Raw genomic sequence first — 21,804 nt, 5'->3', positions numbered from 1 at the left:
ATTATATCTGGAAAGGGATGGATGATGTATACAAACAATATTGTCCCCTAACAGGAAAGCGAGTCAGCCCTTCAGTTGCAGGGGAATGGTGGGAAATACAGTGTATGTAAGCTTTGATATCCTAAGTCTTAAAGATGGTCCCCTCTTCTTTCAGTGCGTAGGGTAGGCATGCTCAGAACAGAGGAGCCTGAGGTCTTGCCCTGTTAATGCGCACGCCATTGGTATATGTCTCTGTCTAAGCGTGTAGCTAGGATGTATAACATCCGTGACGCCCATGAGACCTGGAGCATCTGTGTAACTGAATGTGACCCATGCCAAGTGAAAAAGCTCTTTCACTTCCAGGGTCAAGCCACCTGGGTACAGTCACTGGCTCATCCTTGTCCTGAGAACTGAAGAGCTTCAGTGCCTTAGACCATGAACCTCTTTTAGTCTTTTAGCTCAAGAATATAGCCTCAACTTGGCAGGGTGTCACAGGAATCCAAACATAGGAGAGAGATTCAAAGGCTAATAGGTTTCTCCTAAAGGTCATGCTGTCAAGCTAGAAAAGGGAGTCCCAAATGACTTGTCAGATGTCAATTTGACATTGCAATTTGCTTATAGACTATGAACTGCATTGCCCTTCTATTAATATAATACAAAGGAAGAATGAAGCACATAGGCTGGGGATTCTTGTCTTTCAAGTTTCTGTGAACTGAAGATGACACATCCACAGGGGGATCGGACCAAGAGAAGAGCCTGCTTCTCATTTTGGAAGGAATAGCAGAGTATCCAGAAGACGATGATGGTACACAGTGAAGGAGCTCCTTTGAACAACAGTTTCCAGAAGTAGTGGGGATTTTATCACAGTGATATGGATTGGTAGGGGATTTATATCTAACAACTCATCTGTAGTGCAATCAAAAGCAAACAGGTTCGTAATTCTCTGGTGCTCAAAAGGAGATGAGCTCCTACATTTTGCTAGGTTTCTAGAGCTGCTTGGTGGCAAAATGAAATTTGGCTCTGGAGATGGAAGAAAAGGCTTCCAAAACAAACTCACTCCAGCATTTTGAAGGGTGGTATTTTTACATTCAACTGCAACATTCAGCAGGGAATAGGAAGAGAGGACAACAGAATCTGAAAATTCTGCTTAGGTCCAAAGGGAAATAAAAACAGCATTATCCTACTATTCAGATGGTTGCTTTTGAAGGGATTGGATGAATAAAAATTAACTGCCAGATTATCAAGTGTACCTGAAAATACCTAGTGGGTGTGAACAGATTGAGGAAGGCATTTAATAGCATCAAGCACCTATCCCGCCCCAGTTAGAATTACAGGCACCTAATGTGCTCAGATGTTTTTAAAAATTCATAGCTATGTGTGTCTTTCAGCACCTACATGCCTTTGGAAATCTTACCCTGGTTCAGCATAGGAGCTTAAGAGCATTGGACCTCTTAATAACAGGCCAGAAATGTTGTTGTTAGTATTGGGATGAGTGACCAAGTTTTAGTAATGGTGTTTATAGTACTAGAGGGGTAGGGAGTATTGTATATCTTCAGTGCATTCATAAGATGTGCTGTGCATGTTTTTCTGTTCCCCAGGCCCAAGTGCTTGCCAAGTAACAGCTGGTCAGGAGTTTCTGAAGGCTGTGAAACTCCTGTTGTCAGATCCAAGTGCTCTGTCTCAGCTCTCCAGCATTTACCTCCCGCAGTGTGATGCTGATGGCGCCTGGAGGCGGGTGCAGTGCAGTGGCCCTCCCGAGCAAGCCTTCGAGTGGTACGAAAGGTGGATTGAAGAGAACAATGAAGGCAAGACCCTACCCATTGCTAACCTACTGAATGTTATAAGTGGATATAAAGAGGCGTCTTCCAAAGGCTTTTCAGCTTTTATTAAAGCTTTGTATGATGCTGGGCATCAGAATATCTTCCCAGCATTCACCACGTATTCCTCCTTTGCTGATCTCCCACCTGAAGTGCTGGAAGGAAATGTGACCTATGCATCTGAGAACAGTTTACTGGATCCATATACATTCTGGCAGCTTCTCAATGGACAGCTGACCTATTACCCAGGATCCTATACTGATTTCAGCATTCCATTAAGCCACTTTGAACTTCGTGAGTGTTGGTGTGTTGATAGCAAAGGAGAAGAGCTGCAAGGAACAAAGGCAGAAGTGAACCAGGTCCCAGCATGTAAGTAACAGAATTTCTGGCACAGAAGTAATAGTATTTCTGATCTTTGCTTTTATGCTACAAGAGGAAAGTCCTTTCAGGTGCTGTGAGGGTAGGAGACAATGACTTGTTGGAAACATCATCAATGCTACCGTAGTTGTTGGCCACCAGATGTGGGGTAACTCATTTTTTGTAAAAAAAGTGATGTCTCAGCATTGGTAAAAAGATGACCTAGAGTTCTGTATCAAGTTAGTGACAGGACGAGGGGTAATGGTTTTAAACTAAAACAGGGTAGGTTTAGGCTGGATATAAGGAAGAAATTCTTTACAATGAGGGTTGTGAAACACTGGAACGGGTTGCCCAGAGAGGTAGTGGAGGCCCCATCCCTGGAAACATTCAAGACCAGGTTGGACAGGGCTCTGAGCAACCTGATCTAGTAGTGGTGTCCCTGCTCGCTGCGGGGGGGTTGGACTAGATGACCTCTAGGGTCATCACCCCTTCCAACCCAAAAACTTTCTATGATTCTATGATTCTAAGTTTGTGTAGATTTTGTTATTTGGACATATAATGCTTTACAGAAAGAACACTTTGAAGCTAGAAACAGTGTGTAAAGAGTTGTATAGAAAATTCACAATTACACAAATGACTTCCAAGGATGTGTTAAAATGAGGCAGGAGGAACTTTCTTTACTGTTTCTTACTACACAGTAAAGAGTAACAGATATCCCCTAGAAGTCGCTAGGAGAAGAGTGAGGACAGCATTGTTGGTAAACCCTCTGTCTAGACGTCTCCACCAAAGCTGTTAGGTCCTCTTTGGGGTTACTTCAGCAGATGACTTCTATTATAAATGTAGTCGCTAAAACCATTTTCTCATCACATGGTAATTTTCCAGCTGGGAGGAAGAGACAATGAATGGCAAACTTCCAAATGGGCAAGGAGTGCTGGAGATGCCAGTCCTGTGGGCAAATGGGGAATAGAGGGGACAAAGCAGAATAACAGAGAATCGTTTTAGCAGATAAGCTTTCACTGAGCTGGTTCGGTGTGTTGAACTGCCGTTACTGAGTCAGCAGATGTACAGCGAGGACAGGTGAAGTGCCAGCTACCACTCTGGGTCTGAGGGATATACCTTCAGTTTCCTTTCTTGCTCTCTTTTCTGATTATCCACTTTTTTTATGACAGTGACCGAGGGACAGTTCTGTAGAGACATAAAACTGCAGTTGTAACCAATGAGGAGGAGGTAACTTAAAATTATCAAGGCTTTGGCCCAAAACTTGGAGAATGTTTGGGTGATTCCTGGTACTCTTGGACTCTTGTGGTTGTTTAGCTAAGTGTTGATGCATCTCCTGTGCTTGCTTCAGTAAGCAACTGAAAACCAAGCAAGCGCAGGAGAAAACAGAAGATGCTAGTAAAAGGCCAGCTAGTTTTCACATGCAAATCTTCATTGAATTTACATGAAAGGCACTAAAATGCCTTCTGGTTCTGCAGGTCCTGGTATATGTGAAGGTGTTAAGCAGGAAGCCATGAAATTTATGGAGGAGGCAGAGCAGCTCATCCTGGCATCAAATAGTTCCCACTTCCCTTTTGGAGAAAGCTTCTTGATGGCAAAGGGAATACAGCTCACAGACAACGACCTCCTACGTTCTGCTCAGCCCTACGAGACAGAGGTGGTGATCTCTGAAAAGCTGTTATCGGGCAGTGACTATGCTCTCCAGCTGGCTGCACGGTCAGGTAGGTGAGAGAGAGAAGTGATCTGAGTTAAATGGATTAATGCTCAGGATCCGTGCAAGAGATATCCCACTCTATGTCAAATTCAACTTTGCCGAAAACCAGATGTGACTCAGCAGGTGTAATTAATCAGTGTAATTGACCTGCCAACTCAAGAGCTGATTTCAGTTGTCTTATATGTATGACACGATGCATATATAAGATCTGGACACTTACCAGCCTTTATGTACTTGCAGCATTTGTTCGTTTGACTGCTGACGCACAACGAACATTCAGATACTTGCAGACATGCATTTAAAATATCTTGGATTTGCCACTAATAGTTGGTTTTAATTTATCTTTCATAGTCTTGCATTTCTACTGGCGGAGTCACTTTACTTCAAAACGCTCTGCTGGGGAAGCAATACAGCTGGGATTTCTCCCTTACATCCCACAGTGTGATGGCCTGGGATACTGGGAGCCAACTCAGTGCTATGAGAGCACAGGTGAGCAATTGCTAACAAGCTACTCTGGGCTGTCTGAATAAAGAAAAGCTAAGCAGAATTCTAATAACAAATGGAAAACCTATATTCTTGTAGCCAAACTGGAGAGAGGTGAAGTGCTCTACAAGATGCGTGGAAAATTGACTGGAGTGAGGGACTCAGGTTTCAGCTCATTGTGGCTCAAAAATCAGTCGACGTTCAGTTGCTCGTTGCTAGTAGCATTTCTCAGGGGTCAGTTCAGAGGCTGGTATTGCTTAATGCCTTCATTAATGACCAGGACAATGAGATAGATTTCCATCTCAGCAAGTTTGTGGATGGTACCAAATTGCTGGGAATAGATGATACACTGCAGGATAGGGCTGCAATGGAAGAGTCTCACCAGCGCTGCTGCATTTCCATAATCACCTCTGCTCTCAAATGTGGTCTACTTATCTCTGGATAGCAGCGTTAACTCTGACTTAGGTTTACTGACCACTTTCTATGGTGCTTCTGAGGATGAAAATCTTCCCAGTACACAACAAAGCATACTGCAGTACAACATCTAAAATAAAGCTGCTTTTCTTCCCTGGCCAGGTCATTGCTGGTGTGTGGATGAGAGAGGACGTTATGTCATGGATTCCTTGGTCTCACGCTCAGCCGAACTTCCCAAATGTCAGTTGTTTTTTGTTCCTAAATATTTGTCTTTACTTGTTCTTACATATTTTAATATTTATTGAAGATTCTAGTATAGTATACATGAAGCAAGGCTTGTTTCTAACCTTTGTAAGAAAAGAAAAATGAATTTTGTTCTTGTTTTGCTAATTCATTTAATTTCACTATGTGTGATTTTGGCTTGCATCATTTGAGAATGGACCCTCTACTGTTGGTGGCCCTGCCTGAGCCAGGGACATCGGAGCAGATGTCCAACCAGATGTCTCCAGAGGTCCCTTCCAACATCAACCATCCCTTGATTCTGTGGTTATCAAACACCAATCGAGAAATCCCTGCCTGAGGCTGTAGCAGAGCCAAATGGAGATGTGCACAGGAGCTACCGCTTTCTCTAGCTTAAGTTTGAGAACTTGATTTTATTTTAACATGCATGTATGTTTTTCCCTCTTACAGGCCAGACATCATGTCAGCAATCTCAAACCAATGCCTTAATTTCCAGCTGGAGACGGAGCGGTTCAAAACTGGATGCTTCTACAGCTGATCTGTTTGTCCCCTACTGCCTTAAGGTGATTTAATGTGACTGAGGGAGGAAGAAACAAAATCTCCCTGGCTTTGCTTACACAGTGCCAAAGGCCTGTACAGTTTCGGTCTCTGCTCCTTGAGCATCCCTTGTGCATTGCTGTTAATCTAAAAGAAAAGGGGAAGACAAAACAAACAGCAGGGGTTGCCCTACATAAGGCAGAATTTAAATAGTTTTGAGATGAAGACCAGGAATAGGAAGCTCTGTCCCCGCCTAAGCTGCCCTCCTACAGGGTTGCTCTGCCTAGTCATTTTGCGGGACTGTGCTTTAAAGACACAAATTAATTCATGGATGTTTGGGGGGCTCTTTCCTCCTGAGGTCTGAGAGAATGTCAGGATGAGAGGGAGCTGGATGCAGATATCCCAAAATAGGGTCTGTGATGCTCTCCAAACATGGCCGTGAGCAGGACAGAGCCCTGAGAATGGCAAGGAACAGACATTTCAAATTGAGATTATACCAGAATTTCATCTCGATGCGCTTTCAGTCTGCATACTGCACCTCTCAGGACCTGGTCTATGTGTTAAATTAGGTAGACTGTATTTTAATATTATGTGTTTCTTTTCAATGTGTTGTATTAATGGACACATGTAAATATAATCAAATATTTTAACCAGCCTTTGGGATATGGATTGTGATGTGTCTGTATTGATATACCTTGCTCTGCAATGATATGTAGTTGATTCTTTTTAGACAGGAGAATACGCCGTGCTGCAGAGATCCGACACAGATATTTGGTGCGTAGATCCTGTGTCAGGAGAAGTATTTCAACGTGGCAGCAAGGATTTGGATGGCAATCCTGAGTGTGAGTAATGCTTTACCCACAGCCTGTGACGCTCGTGGCAATGCCTCATGCTTTGCAGCGTATGTACTTTCCTCTTCAGAATGATGCCCGTGAAACGCAGGGGGTCTTACAGTTTAATTCCTCATACAGATAAGCACATTATCGTTGAAAGGGTGTCTTGAAATAGTTATCCTTTACTTTCATAACACCAGTAATAAACCAGTCTATATAAACTGATGAATAGTCTTCTATGCATTTTTTTACCTCCCATTTCTTACCACCATAGAAAATTCTTTGGGCTCACGGAGGAGTTTTCTAAGGCAATGAATCCTGAACTATACACATCAGTGAGTCCATTTTACATGGGCCATGTGCAGTCAGTGAGTCCATTTTAAGTGTTCCACAACTGCTCCGTGGAATGCAATTTGGTCTATGATACTTTTGTACTGTCTTCGAATAAAGACAGAGAACTGCTGAGGTCTCATAGGACATGGTTGATCCAAAAAGTTGAAGAAGCCCTGCTCGTAGGGATTGGGATGCCCTGTTGGAGCCCCTGCCCTGGTTCTGCTCTTCTGAGCAGTACAGGCAGCCCAAGAGCCTACAGCTCTGCTGTGCTTGTTTGTTCAGTTTTTTTGCTAGTGATTTTCTACTTGCCATCTCCCACAGAAAATTTGGGAGAATATGCTGCTGGCTTCAGGCAAACCTTCTCCCAGAACATCTGTAACAGAGTAGATAATTACTCAGGAGAGGATAGTGAGTTAGATATAGTAGTTTCATCTGATGCAGCAAGTCTGCTTTCTTTTTCTTATATATGGGCTAAAGACAGAAGTCCATGAAGACGTGCAACAAGCCTGATGGGGGATAAATAACTGCGCATTCAGTAAGGAATTAGTTGTGTAATGGTTCATTAAACAGGTTTACAAGCAGATGAACAAAATTAGTAAGAAGCAACTTTCTCTCAAGTTTGAACTGAACCTTTTGCATCTTCTTGTCAGGGGGTGGCTCTGCATGCTCATGTCTTTTTTTTTGTTTGTTTGTTTGTGGGAGACCATTAATACTGCTGTTTTGTGGTTGTTTTTTTTTTCCAGTTTTGAAGTTATTAAACTGTGACGTTTTCACTGATTTAAAATGTAAATAATTTTATTGTTACACTTAAAATTTCTTGCTCAAAAATTCTCAGTAAATATTAATTTTATTTGTTAAAAATTAGAATATCAGCATCTAAATTATAAACTATCAAATTCATATCAAAAAAGACGTTAATACAAAATAAATATCAGTATTTTTTCCACTATTTTATTAATGCAAACCAATATAAACTGCACTTTAATCTCACAAAAAAAGAAGGTGTTTTTTTTTCTAGTGGAATTAAAATTTCGCATTTCTATAATGATATAATGATACGAAACCAGACCGAAAGCACTACTGTTTAGGACAATTCTGCACATTAGTATAGTTATTTTCTGCAGATGATTGTAGAATCATAGAATGATTTGAGTTGGAAGGGACCTTAAAGATCATCCAGTTGCAGCCCCCCCCCGCCATGGGCAGGGACACCTCCCACTAGACCAGGTTGGTTTGTTGTCTTCTGCTCTGTATCTTGAATTTCTCTGTTTAAAGGTCCTAGTTTCTGTAATATGATGAAATCTAAAACTGGTTTACGAGAAGATGGCAAAGGCTACATCCCAGAGTGTGAAGAGGACAATGGGGCTTTCTCACCCGTGCAGTGCAGCCAGGATCGAGAGAGCTGCTGGTGTGTTTTTGACAATGGAGAAGAGGTGCCGGGAACACGAGTAAGCGGAGGAAGACCTGCTTGTGCAAGTGAGTTCCTGCTCAAGGCGCATTGCTTCTGAACAAGTCCAGGTCTGGAACATGACCCGCATCATAAATTTTTCCAGTATTTAATTTTATTAAAGCTTCTTTGTTCATACCTTTACAGAGATTTTTGCTCAAAAGGCTATGGTTATCTCTGTGTTATAGCAGTTTTCAGACCTATCTGGGCATGATATCTGATTTTCTTCAAGTGTTTTGTCAGGATGAAAGGAGAAGGGAATGAATCTTTAACTTTTCTTTATTCATAAAACTGGTTGAATCAAAGCAAATGAGCTATTAAACTTCGCTAAAAAGTCAATCTGAACAGCTTGCTGCAAACTTGAACCTGTTCCAGTCTGAGCTGGCTCTGGGATTAAAAGCCATTCAACTGACTAAAATAAAATTTGAAAAATGTGTGCTTCTGCCATTCCTACTCTTGGCTTGTGACCAGAGTTGTGAAAAGGATGTGCCAAAACACTACATATTCACAGAGTATTTCCTGCAAGACCAGAGCTGCGAAGCACTGGAATTCACTTATGGTTTCCAGTGAGATGTCCAAATGGGCAACATTTGGATAAATTTAATTTGCAATGGTCTTTATACATCTCCCCATCACTGAAGTGAAGCAAAAGAAATCAAACTTTCTACAAGGCTGTGCTCCAAAGTGTAATGATTAGTGGAAACTAGAGATGTAAGAAGAAAACCTTCAACTGGTGCCTGCAGGGCACTACTGTTTCCATAGTTCTTTTGGGTTTTTTTAAATGAGAGCTGTTGGTAGATTTAGGAAAGTGAGACCACATGATGACAACTTGCTTCGGTTTCCTTTTGTGATTCTGCTATATAAAGAATAGCACTTGCTCACCAACCAAATGCCTGATTGTGTCAGCCCAACTAGCTGTAAGGCATTTTAGTCAATTAGATAACTCCTCAGCTGACTTGGAAACCACCACCAACTTCAGTTCATTTTCTATGAACTTCCTTATACCAATAGAGAGCTATGTGGATGGGGTTTTATGAGAAACTGCAAGGAGACCCCAAGTTTGTGTCTTGGCCCATGCAGTGTGATGTTATGTGGAGATGCCCAACTGAGCTCTGAAGAGAAGAGCTCCAGAGCTAGGGCGGCGAAGCAATGGCAGCATAGCAGTTCAGTACAGGTTTCTAGCTCTTCAAAGGAGCAGAAATGATCGGTCTAACAAGTACCGTGCTGCTGCTATCCTGCTTTCAGGTTACAGGCTAGTGTCTCTGTGGGATACAGGGCTGTGTGATATTTAATTTGTTTGGACTAGCTGGAGGAACTGAACATGATACCTGGCACTCAGCAGTACGGATTGACTTTCCCATAGACTCTGAAGGTGAACAGGGATAAGTGGAAGCGTTTCTAGTAGGCCAGAGATAAGACAGAACTAGTTATAAATGTTGTATTATTAAAAGTCCTTAATATCTCCTCCTCTCCATGAAAGCTCATTTTCTAGATTTCCCCATAAATTCCAAGGGAATTTATAGAATATGTTCTAAGGAGGGTGCAGGTATATCCCATGATCTACCTTTAAGATGATTTTAGATTTTGCATGCGCATCTGATGTTTCTCGGGATCCAGATTTTCCTAGAGGTAGTAGTGACTGAATGATTAATGACCTTTCTTTTTTAAAAGGCTGAGCTGAGAGAGAAAACTGCTTTGAAAATATAGTGGAAACCTGGCTTTACTGAAAGCTATTTGTTATTTTCTGCATAGAAATACTACTGAAATAATCTTTAATGATTTTCCTGGATTTTGAAATAGCGATGGAACTTTTTCATGCTAAACAACTTAGTTATTGTGTAAGAATAAAGAAGCAAAAGTTATTTTTCCCCTCAGTCTATCCAGCCTTATGCCTCTAGTCCTTGGAACTACTAATAATTGTTCAGGAAAAAAAAGAGGGGAGTACTATCTCACTATCTTGGAGATCTTGTCTATCAACAAAAGAAGCTGTTGTGGTGGGAAAATATGATAAAATTCTCCTCCAACATCAAAACAGACAGCTGTAAACAGCAAGTAATAACTTCACAGTGCCTAGTGCATGCAATGAGTTTTTCATTAGCTTAATAATTTCCATCAGAGGTAAAATCCAACTTTTGCTAGTTGACATGCACCAGAATGATGATGCTAAGTATTCCAGCAGTCCTTGCACGCATCTCCTGTCCTTATGCCCACTTTCCACAGCTCTGAGTGGAGATAGAGGACAGACAGCCTTCCAGAGAAGGTCCTGGAGACATTATTTCCTTGTGGAAATCTTTAGAAGCACCTATGAAGAAGTGTCAATATTGGACTGGATTCTGATTTACTCCTACAGGTCCAAGAAATCGGGGCAGAAATAGCAGAATGACAAGATGATGCCGGCTTGATGACAATAGTAAATGAGAAGGCATCTGTAGAGGGTTAAATAAACAAATTACTGATTGTCAGCTGAAACCTGAGAACCACACCAGGAAACCATCCATCACTTCTGTTTTGGGGACTGATTATTTTCCTAGTTGGCACACCAACTCTCATTGGAACAGCCAGTAAAACACTGTAGTAGCATACGACTGAGACTGGATTTGACTTGCTGGATTGTGTTAGAGCAATGAAGAGACCACAGACTGAATTTTACATACTTTGTATAAAGAGATGTTAATGTAATTTACACATAATGGTGGATGAAGTTTACATTGGTCAAGATAAGTATTTCTGTCTCATAAAGTAACATCTTTTGGTCCAAAAGTCTAGGGAGGTTTATTAAAAGTCTTTTAAGTAGGAATGCCAGGTTTCCACCTTTGCTGAAAAAGAGACTGGATACAGAGTCAATGAATGAAGAGGAGGAATGTAGTGGCCTCATTTACAGAGTTATTGCAGAAAAGATACTATAAAGGAGGCTTGGAAAAAATGCATCTGGCAATTCAGAGAGACAGATATGAAAGCATTTTATTTTGGCATTGTAATGATCAGGGTTGCAAAATAAATACATACTGTGCACAGTGGATCCCAGATTCATCCTGCAGTGACTGAAGTGGCTGCTAAGCTGAGGAATTAATCTCTGTATCTTCATATCTCTGTCATAAGGGGAGAGAGAGGCTGGTCAGACCTGAACCATCAGCAGTGTTTGCCTTTCTTCAGTGAGTAGGGAGACTGGGACTTACCTGAGCATTGCTGTTTGGAAAATGATCAATATATACCAAGCAAGTGAATTATATGATATGAGAACATCTTTTTCTTTATATTTATTTCTAAGTGAGGAAGTTTTTTTTTTTCTTCCTGTATTTTGTAGCTCTAGAACTCAGAGCTGTTTCATTATTACTAGATATATTCAGTAATTAGGTTGGGATTTGGCTAATATTGAGTGAAGCAATTGGTTTGTACTGATTAGTAGAAATTAATTGTCATTTTAGGTAGCATGCTATAACAGTCCGTTACAGTGAGCTAGCAGGGTTGAAATGACCATACTGATGCAGAGTGAGTCGACAGGGTAAACTTAGTGCTCCAGCTCCAAATCTCTATACTGCTTCTAAGGACCTGCTGGGTCACCAGAAACATCCTGGTGCCATTGAAGACACCATAGTCATGAGCTCCTCAAAGTGGAGCTTTCAAACTTCACTCAAACAGGAATTGAGTGTTGTTTTTGTTTTTTTTCCTGGCCCTGCCTATTTCCACTGGATATCTTTTGTAAAGGTTTGTTCTGCTGATGGGTAGAAACCTCTTTCTCATTTCCTGGTTAAATTTATTCATGACTGTTTTAAACTTATCTGTTCTTAGAAACCATGCACATAGCTTTCTGGACCCAATGCATTACCCATCAAAGTCAATATGTGTCTTGTCATCAACTTGAGGAAACTGAACTGTGCTGACATCAAACCAGATCCAAGCTGAGATGAGTGGGAAGTGCACAGAGTGCAGTCTAGGTTTTCTCTGTTGATACGAGGGTTATGCGGACGCTTTACTTGAAGTGTTTCGTAGTATGCCACTAATAAAACCCCTTTCTCATGTGCCTAAAGGTCCACAGTGTGCTCTGCCATTTGGTGCCTCATCTCTTCTCAACGGAGCTGTATTTTGTGAAAACATTTCTGAGCAAGCTCCAAGTGTTCAGCAGTGCCGGCTGGTGTGTCGCCAGGGCTTCCACAGCGCCTCTTCCAGCGCGGCGTTTCAGTGTGATGTGCAACAGCGGCGATGGGTCTCGGCTGCCCCGCTCCATCAGGCCTGCCAGAGTACGTCTGATCATGGGGTGGGAAGGCTGCAGAGCAGTGTCAATCGATGTGCAAAAATGAGCTTTCGTCACAAAGCTACTGTGTGAATGACAATAATAGGACACAACAGTTCTGTGGGAGCTGCTGCATGAAGGCACAGTAGATTAGCCCCGTCTTCTGCCATTTTCATCTCTGTCTCTTGGCTAGCTCCCATGCCAGAAACAGTCCCACTTTTCTGTAATAATATAGCTATAAATAGTTATTCAATCTATATGCAGATTTTTCTTTGCAAGTTAAAAGATGCTGATCATGAAGTGATTCTGATGGAACCACTTAGTCCTGGAAGAACAGATGCAGACCAGATGTTTGAATTTGGCAGAACTTGACTGTTTATTTGCATATTCAAGTCACTCTTACTTCTGCATCTTTTCGCAGCAGTCTGTTCTTTAGGATTATTGTTGTCTTTGTAATCTGACTTGTGGTTTTTTTCAAACCGTTTTTCTTTCAAGAAAAAAATGGCACTTTAAATCTTGGAAGAATGAGTTGTCTGTTCAGAGCTCATGCAATCAGATATTAATGTTGGCCTTTTCAATTGTTTCAAACAGAGATACATTCTGATCAAAACAGCAGTTTGCAGCAGTGCTGAATGTTGAGAAATGCAGATCTTGATGCCAAGTTTGCAGCTACTCCTCATCTCCAGAGTGGGTTAAACCCATTCCAGAAACCACTGTATTGACAAATTTCCAGTTCTACCCCAGGTCTTCTATTCCAAAAGTAAATGATTTTAAACTTTAAATTTCAGACTGAGACTTTTGTCTGTAATCATGTTTGCTAGGTTTTTGTAGCATGTGAAGAAGTAACTCTCATGGTTGCCTGATGGCAGCTGAACAACAGTTTGTAAGGCCAGAGGGGAGCGTGTGGCAATCTGGCACAAGCTGCAATTTAATGCAAACTAAGGACTTCCCACAGTAATTAGTGTTTGAAATAGAGCATCTGAAGGTAATTGAATAAATTTCACGATAATGGAGAATTAACGGCAACACTTAGTAGTTTGTTCCAATGGATAATTACCCCCACACTTACACATCTTGTTTCCTCTTCCTTACGTGTATGTTTAGAGACTGTGGTTAAGACAGCTCCTAACTACTCTCTGATAAGCTAAACAGATAGAGGACTTTGTGCCTTGCAGGAAGAAGTAAGCTTTTGTGTCCTCTGATCCCTCCCACCATTCTCGTTGGATGCTCTCCAGGCTTTCCCATGCTCACTCGTATTGGGAGCGAGGGACAGAACTGTGCTCCAACGGTGACAGTTGTGCAGGATGCAGTGAGGGTCTGTGGAGGAGGTGAATGAGGGAGAGCTTTGATGCTTCTCCAGGCTGGTGGAATAAGAGCCAGCTCCATTTGCATGTGACATGACAGCACCACGGCTGTGCTGAATCTGAGATAACAAACCTTACATGAAGCCTGGGATCATCGTAACTCCAGTGGAGACGAGAAATTTGCACCTTTTTTATTCTGCCTAAAACCGGGTGAAATAGATTTTAATTTTGTGACTGATGAGCTCATGGGTTTCTCATCGATTTGTGCCACTTTGGTTTGCAATCAAATAATTGAAGGTCCTTGTAGATGTCCATGTCAACACTGTTATTATGCATTCAAATTTATTCTCTGCTAAAACTTGATTCTAGCTAGTTTTGCAAACTAGGTTTCTGAAAGAGCATTTGAATTAGCATTAATTCTTTTGAACATAGAATTCCTTTTTAAATAGAAACTCTGTCATAATCGTGTCTGAGAGAAGCAAAGGTTGACAGATCAATAACTCCTGTCTTCCTCTTTCTTTTCTAAGTATTGGCATAATGTCCACTTTCATCTAGTTCTCTGGAAATTGCTATCTGCCAAGGCTTATAAAAGATCATCCTTAATGATCCAGATTGTTCCTTATCCTTCTATGAGTTAGTGCTCCAATGTAAAATGTTTCTTTATTATTATATAATTATATCACTTGTTTTTTTCTCTAATGCACAACATACATATTTATTAAACATGTCTCTTGCTGCTTATTATTTACTACAGACAGTTCTACTACTTTCATCTATAAATGGGGAGTTGCTATTGAAGAAAGGTAAAAATGCCAAATCAATGTTGTCTTTTCTCAAAGTAACTTTGAAAGTCAGTTTCCACATTAAATAGCGAGGCTGCAAAATGCCCTTTCTACTTATTTTTTAGAGCTCCAATTACTTCAGACAGTCCAAGCTCAAACACACTTTCAACTACTGCTGCCTCCTGAGAAGACCTGTAGTTCTGACTACTCTGGGTTACTCCAGGCATTCCAGATATTTATTTTAGATGAGTTAAAGGCTCGTGGCTTATGTCACCTCCAGGTAATCTAAATTCCTTATTCTCTGTTGTTGGTGGGGTTTTTTGTTTGATGGCTGTTTGTTTTTTGGTTTGTGTTTTGTTTTTTTTTTTAAATAAAAAGAAAAAGGCAGAAACCAAGTAGAACTTTGCCTGTTTGAGAGAGCTGGAAGAGCAGAAAATGCCGTGAAATCTGTCAAGATTGGCAGCAGTCTCGTGTGGATGGCTGGAAAAAATAGGATGTTTAGTCTCATTGACCCCACATTGGCAGAACAGCTTAATTGTAGCCATAGACATCACATATCACATCAACCCAATATTTATTAAATATGTATTTTGAAGGAAGATAATTCTTTGACTATTCTTACAGTGAGTAAACGACCTGCTAAAATTATCTTTTCCTACTTGTGTTTTACAGGCCTTTTTGGAAATGTTGCCTTTGAGCATAGCACAGTGCAGTTGAATAGGGAAAGGCAAGAACTAGATGGTTCTTGGGTTGACTAAATGTGGTTTCATTTAATTTTGAATTCGAGGTAAATGCTTTTGGAACTACCGGCTCGGTTTTTGTCTGTGATGATTCCACTGTCTATGTCGAATGCCTCAGCGTGGACCGCCTGGGGGTGAACGTCACGTGGAGGACTCAGCTGGAAAACATCCCAGCAGCTTCTCTCTCTGACTTACATGATATTGGTAAGTATTTTCCCTCTGATATTTCTGTGAATTAAGCCTGGTTTTCTTTTAATTGTTTTGCTTCCCTGTGTCTGTTCTTAGAGGAACTAACAAGGTAGTATAAAAGCTCATGGAAAGAGTCTTTATAATGCTGGAGTTGTGTCTTTGAGCTTTTGGTGTTGATATATTTACCTTTTCAGACTGTGACTGCACAGTGGAAAGGAGCTATAATTGAATGTTTCTTTCAGATAGGACTGCCTCTCCCAGCTGCTTTTAATGAGATGATTGAAAATTACTTTATTGGGCATGAGCTGAACTGTCCCAGATGTTAATTTCCAGTGGGCAGGCCCTCAGCGGTGGAAAAGATTGTGTTCCTTATTGGGTTGGCCTCAGAGAAACACAATTCACACATTGCCAAAAATATAACTAATGTCTTCCAAGGTTGTTTTTTTTTTCATTTCTTTCTTTTTTCTCCTTTTCTTTTTGTATTTATTATATTACCTTTGACACTAAAGAATGACCCTTACCTCAGAAGTCCTGGAGCCATTATGCAGAGACCATTGACTGGCAGATCTTTGCTGTGGTTTCCAAGCGAGTTAGGGATGGTGTAAGGAACTTCTTTCAAAGCAGTCAGTGTTTCCCTTTAAAATAAAAGATGTAAAAGACTTATCCCAAGTCCAAATGTCCTCTATTGCAGCCTTTCTCCAGTTGTACTGCTTTGCAATGATGTTCTCAGCACAAAATATAAATAACTGCCTGCATGTGTCCTTCCCTCTAACTTTGGGACTTGGAGATGTGTGCAGATTTTGCCTGATCAAAACCAAGTTCAGAAGCCTTCAGGATGCAGACAGTGCTTGTGTGGTTCCTGGCTTTACAGTCTGTTTATGTTTACATCTGTTCAGTTGCTCCAGAGTAGAAGGGAAACATGACTATTCAAGCAGTTTGCAGAAGGTGGATCAAAGTAGAAGTGTGTTTGGTTTTATATTAAACTTTACTTTTGAAAGTGTTTTTCTTCGAGGGCTTTATATTTTTGACCCTCTTCACACTAAAATTTCCCCGTAATATTAAAATTACTTTTCAGGGAACGACTGTATGGTTGCAGAAGAGACAGTAGGAGTCTAGTCTGGGGAGATCAGTCAACTGGGAACCAGGTCTCTGTATCCTCTTGGCACCATCAACTTCCATTACCTTCTAAGGCAGCTTTGGGTATTTCTGTTTGAGGTGTTTTCTTGTGTATTTATACAGAGTGAGCAAATTGGCTCTCTGATTTGAAAATCTACATTGCTAAAATAGCTTTATTCTTCTCCTAGCTTTTTTATAGGTAAATGAGAAGTCTTGCTATTGAAGTAGCTGAGAAAAAAAAATTGCAAAACAGAAGCGCAGCATGCATATGTTCCCAATGAAGAGCTTCAAACTCAAACCACTCATGAATGCCTCATTACTTTTTTTTTCTTGCAGATATTTTCATATATTAAATTTCGAGGCTGTGCAAATCCCTTCCTGAAGGATCTTATGCCACTCGGCTTTGTAGCTTAGGCCTCAGGTCTAAAATAGTGAGGAACCCTTGCAGCAAATTCTCTCTTTTTTGTTCAACGGGCAAAAATACTAAAGATTATAAAAGTGAGCTTTTGGTGGAAGAACATATACTTAACAGTTCCCATCAGTGAGACTGGACAAAATCAATCCCTGCTCTATGCAACTGGTATTTTAAGCTATGTCTTTGTGCTCTGCATTTTCCTTCAAGAAAAAAAAAAAAAAAGAATAAATTTACATTTTTTTCTTTCTCTTTTCTATCACTTTCTCGTTGGCCAATATAAACTTTGGGTACTGGTATGATCCCTCTCACATTCAAATTAGTGTTTCGTTCAACAGGAGCGAACCTAATCAGAATTCTTCCTGCTGCACAACATAGGATGTAACTATTTGCAGGCTATTTCTGTGTGTGAAAAGATATATTGGCCCCCCTAGAAGTCCAGGTCCTTAAAGGTATACCAGGCTCTGGAGAAATGCCTAGTAAGAATTTACAACAAGTCTAGCAAAGTGTGAGATGCGTAGTAGCTTGAATTGTGCAGCGAAGCAGGAGCAAAACCAGGGAAGCACTGTTGTATCTGCCATGCTTTAGAGTATACTGAAGGTCCTGGAAACTCATTTTGGACCAGAAGCTAGGTCCCATGTCAGCAGGACAGTGTGGCCCCAAGCTGACCAGGAAGTGCTGGAAGGGCTGAATCAAGGCAGGTCCTGTAAGACGTTATCAGCGGGTCTGGCTGGCTTGTCTGTCATGTTTGTTCTCTGTTGAGACATTCCAGGACATACCTCTCTAGGGTCCATCTATCCTGGGTGGACTGTTTGGTGGCTAAGGAATTGACTGGAAGGTTGCAGCCAGAGGGTAATGGTCAACGGCTCGATGTCCAGATGGACGCCAGTGATAAGTGGTGTTCCTCAGGGGTCCGTACTGGGGCTGGTGTTGTTTAACATTTTCATCAGTGGCTTAGACAGCGGCATCAAGTGCACCCTCAGCAAGTATGCAGATGACACCAAGCTGAGTGGTGCAGCTGACATACCAGAAGGACAGGATGCCATCAGGAGGGACCTGGACAAGCTCGAGAAATGGGAGTGTGCGAACCTCATGAGGTCCAGCAAGGCCAAGTGCAAGGTCTTGCATCCAGGTCGGGGAAACCCCTGCTATCAATAGAGGCTGGGGCATGAAGGGATTGAGAGCAGCCCTTCCAAGAAGGACTTGGGGGTACAAATGGATGAAAAGCTATACATAAACCACCAGTGTGCGCTTGCAGCCCAGAAGGCCAGCCGTATCCTGGGCTGCATGAAGAGAAGCATGGCCAGCAGGTTGAGGAAGGTGATTCTGGCCCTCTACTCCACTCTGGTGAGACCCCACCTTGAGTACTGCGTCCAGCTCTGGAGGCCCCAGCACAAGAAGGACATGGAGCTGTAGGAGCGGGTCCAGAGGAGGGCCACAAAAATGATCCGGGGGCTGGAGCACCTCTCCTATGAGGAAAGGCTGCAAGAGCTGGGGCTGTGCAGCCTGGAGAAGAGAAGGCTCCAGGGAGATCTTCTAGCAGCCTTTCAATAGCTGAAGGGGGCCTATAGAAAAGATGGGGAAAATATTTTGTGATAGGACAAGGAGTGATGGCTTTAAACTAAGGGAGAGTAGATTTAGGCTAGATATAAGGAAGAAGTTTTTTACGATGAGGATGGTGAAACACTGGAACAGGTTGCCCAGAGAGGTAGTGGAGGCCCAATCCCTGGAAACATTCCAGGCCAGGTTAGACGGCACACTGAGCAACCTAGTCCAGTTGAAGATGACCCTGCTCATTGCAGGGGGGTTGGGCTAGATGACCTCTAAAGGTCCCTTCCAACCCAAAGCATTCTATGATTCTATGATATGCATTTATACATAGTGTGGTCACAGGAGGGTCACATATAGCAGTAGCGTTGAGAACTCTTCAGCACAGGGGAACATTTTAGACTAATGGAAGTTCAACAGACCTCAGTGGATTCTTACTGGTTTGACAGTTTTCTGCTTCCCTACATGTGAATTTCCTCCAGCTGTCATTTCAAGTTTATTTTTAATTCTGCTACAGCTAGTCACTAGACAATTTGGAAGCATATTTGCTTGAATAAAAGGCTAATCTGCTTATTCCTGCTTTCAATTACGAGACTATTTCTGGCAAAACATTTACTAATTGTTGTTGGTTATGTGGTGATCCCCAATTACTTACTTGCAAGTGAAGTGTCATTTTGGCCTGGGGTTGAACAAAACTAAGTGATGTGTTGTAGATTGTAATATGTGTCAGTGCAGCAGAAGGATAGGTTGCTCAGTGCTGGAGGAAGCAGAGCACTGAGATGAGGATGGTGCTGTCAGATGTAATGTAAAGTCTGTTCACTTTAGCCCGTAAGTATAAAAACCTCATGCCCCTCCTCTGCAAAGGGGGGAACAGAGTCTTCATAACAGCAGTCAGCTATGGACCAACACTCAGGAAGAGAGGGCACCTATGCCTTCAGTATTAAAGGTCTAGGATGATCTTTCAGAAAAAACATTGTACGTCTGTGGCCTGTTCAGCACAGGGAGGAGTGCAGCGCTGCGTCGCCAGAGCCCTGTATCTGGCTGTGAAATTCTCTCCTCGCACAACTGTAAAGCCACCCCTGGGCTACAGTGCAAAGTCAGGAAACTCGCCACGCAAGAAGGCAGTGGTACCCTCAGCTATTTGCTTTGAGCACTGAAATTGTCCTTGCACAAGGCATTGAAAGGGAAGCTGTCTCGGCAACTAAGAATATAGGATAAGAGAGGCACTTGCGGTTTCCAGCTTTAAATACCTGCTTCAGCAATTGTGAAGAGCGTGTTGTATAAGTGGATATATCGAATATCAGTAATGTGATGGATAGTATGGAAAGTGATTAATATATCATTACAGACACTGGCCTTCAAAAACAAACCAACAAAATGCTGAAAAAGAAGTAAATGATACCCATTGAAAAAACAGGAATAAATTAAATCTGAATGTCAGATAAACCTGGTTTTCAGCTGCTGAATTTTTGTAACTCAGAAATCAAATTTTATTCTCTGCTTTAGCATTTGAATATATTATTTTTTGTTGTTTTTTTTTTCTGTTACTTTAGCACTCTCTACATATACTGAGATTAGGATTTTGATAGACAGTACAGATTCATGGTTGTGTGCTGTTTGCTCACATGCTTATATTTCTGTATCTGCCCATGGTTTTAACTTAAAGCTCATCAGTCTCTGTGTGGTTATCTGTTCCCATATTGGGAGTGTCTTTCATGCTGTTCTGTTGTATTTTTCCCTCCCTTTAGAAAATGCAATTGTTGGGGAAAATCTCATTGAAGAATTTATAAAAGAGATTAAGGAGGGTGACTTTCTGCTGCACTTGGACTCCAAGCAATTCCTAGCAGATTCTTTCGTTGATTTTCCCCGGGATGAAGAGTTTGACCTGTCTCCAAGTGTGTTGCTAGGATGTAGAAGCGGATTTCGAAGAATTTCATCTCCTCAGAAAGCAGTCCCAAATTCACAAGGGTGTGGTATGTCTCAGTTTAGCTTTACCTTCTTTGGTGTTAGGAATCAGTATAAACCTAAAGTTGGAAAATCATCAGTGATCTTGTGTTTATGGTTAATATATGAAAGGTGTTAAGCACCAGCGTGAAAGATGAATCTGAGGAGAGATGGGAATTAGTGCTTTGCTTACTGTTCAGTACTTGTGTTACAGACAAACTTGAACCAATGATTTGGAAACTGGCATCATGGCACTAACATTGTATAGAAGGTTTTGCAAACATATTGGTGGAGTTTTTAGAGCTGTCTGATATTAGAAGGTCTTTCTGTAATGTACATGATCCTTAATAAGAAGATTTCACAAAGACAATAGAGCCAGAGCTTCAGATGATGATACATTACCCAGAAGAGAAACCTAGACGCAGAAATGGCAAAGGTTCTGAGACTGTGACTTCCTGGGCCAAGTCCAGCCAGCTCAGATGGAAGCTTTCTCGGTGCTGGCCAGCGCCCAGACCTGATTGCACTTCTGCCCCCTTTTCATCTTCTTTCCTTCTGTTTAGTCTGCTTCCCTGGAGCAGGCTGCCTTTTGGCCAACATCCTGCTTAGGGCTGCCAAACTCACCTTTTCGACGGATCCCCGTCGCTGTGCCTGGCACCCTGTGTACCAGACCATGCTGCCAAAAAGCCTTTGCCTGAGCAGCCCCGGTCTTGTTTCTGTCAACCAACATCAGCCCTCCTACAGGGCACCCCTCATCATTCTCGTTGGCGCAGTGAGCCTCAGTGAGTCTGTGTCTGTCTTCTGTCAATTTGGGATGTATTCACTATGTCTAACTTTTCTGAGGGGTACAGAGGAGGGTTGTACCACTTCTAGGTATAAGACCAACAGTAGCAGGTGTTGGATAAGTTATCCAAAATGGGGAATATTTTCAGATGGGAGAACTTCAACACTATGCAGCTGAAGTTAGAGACCATAGGAGCAAATCAAAATACATGAAAACAACTTAGCTCCCTGCTTGGTGTGGTGTTTCTCTTCAAGTTAGGAAAGCTGCTTAATGCCTGGGTAAGGGCTTCAAAGTAATCAAGTGATGAATCGGTTCTGAGCTGCTCCAGTTTCCAGCTCGGACCTTTAAGGGTAAATTGACTGCAGCTTCAGTTCACCTCCATGGTCTGAAACTCTTCAGGTTTTGGTTGTTTAAACATACCATGCAGGCAAAAGATTAATTCCTATTGAGAATCTGGAGTCTGTAACAACTTGCAGTTACTTAACAAGATGTAATGTTGTGCTGATTAAAGGTATCATGGTTTGTTAAGCAGAGTCCATCACTTAGAGTAGAAGAACTTACAAAGAATGGGATCTTTCTACCAAGTATTTCCTGCCAGGGACAAAG

At 41.7% G+C, this 21,804-nt stretch overlaps 1 protein-coding gene across 1 annotated transcript in view; it reads left to right on the top strand.

Annotated features, from left to right (window-relative positions):
* TG (thyroglobulin) overlaps positions 1-21,804 on the top strand; it is a 163,630-nt gene that overhangs the window by 16,946 nt on the left and 124,880 nt on the right. Inside the window, exons 10-20 of the mRNA XM_075415217.1 lie at positions 1,578-2,165; positions 3,629-3,871; positions 4,216-4,353; positions 4,924-5,001; positions 5,452-5,564; positions 6,269-6,380; positions 7,980-8,180; positions 12,180-12,389; positions 14,594-14,748; positions 15,256-15,412; positions 20,222-20,446. Coding sequence (XP_075271332.1) covers positions 1,578-2,165; positions 3,629-3,871; positions 4,216-4,353; positions 4,924-5,001; positions 5,452-5,564; positions 6,269-6,380; positions 7,980-8,180; positions 12,180-12,389; positions 14,594-14,748; positions 15,256-15,412; positions 20,222-20,446 — 2,220 coding nt within the window. The remainder of the gene's footprint in view (positions 1-1,577; positions 2,166-3,628; positions 3,872-4,215; positions 4,354-4,923; positions 5,002-5,451; positions 5,565-6,268; positions 6,381-7,979; positions 8,181-12,179; positions 12,390-14,593; positions 14,749-15,255; positions 15,413-20,221; positions 20,447-21,804) is intronic.

The sequence above is a fragment of the Opisthocomus hoazin genome, chromosome 3 (genome assembly GCF_030867145.1).
Source record: "Opisthocomus hoazin isolate bOpiHoa1 chromosome 3, bOpiHoa1.hap1, whole genome shotgun sequence".
In the NCBI taxonomy this organism is placed as follows: Eukaryota; Metazoa; Chordata; class Aves; order Opisthocomiformes; family Opisthocomidae; genus Opisthocomus; species Opisthocomus hoazin.
The sequence above is the reverse complement of the archived record's forward strand: the minus strand, read 5'-3'. Positions and strand labels throughout refer to the sequence as shown.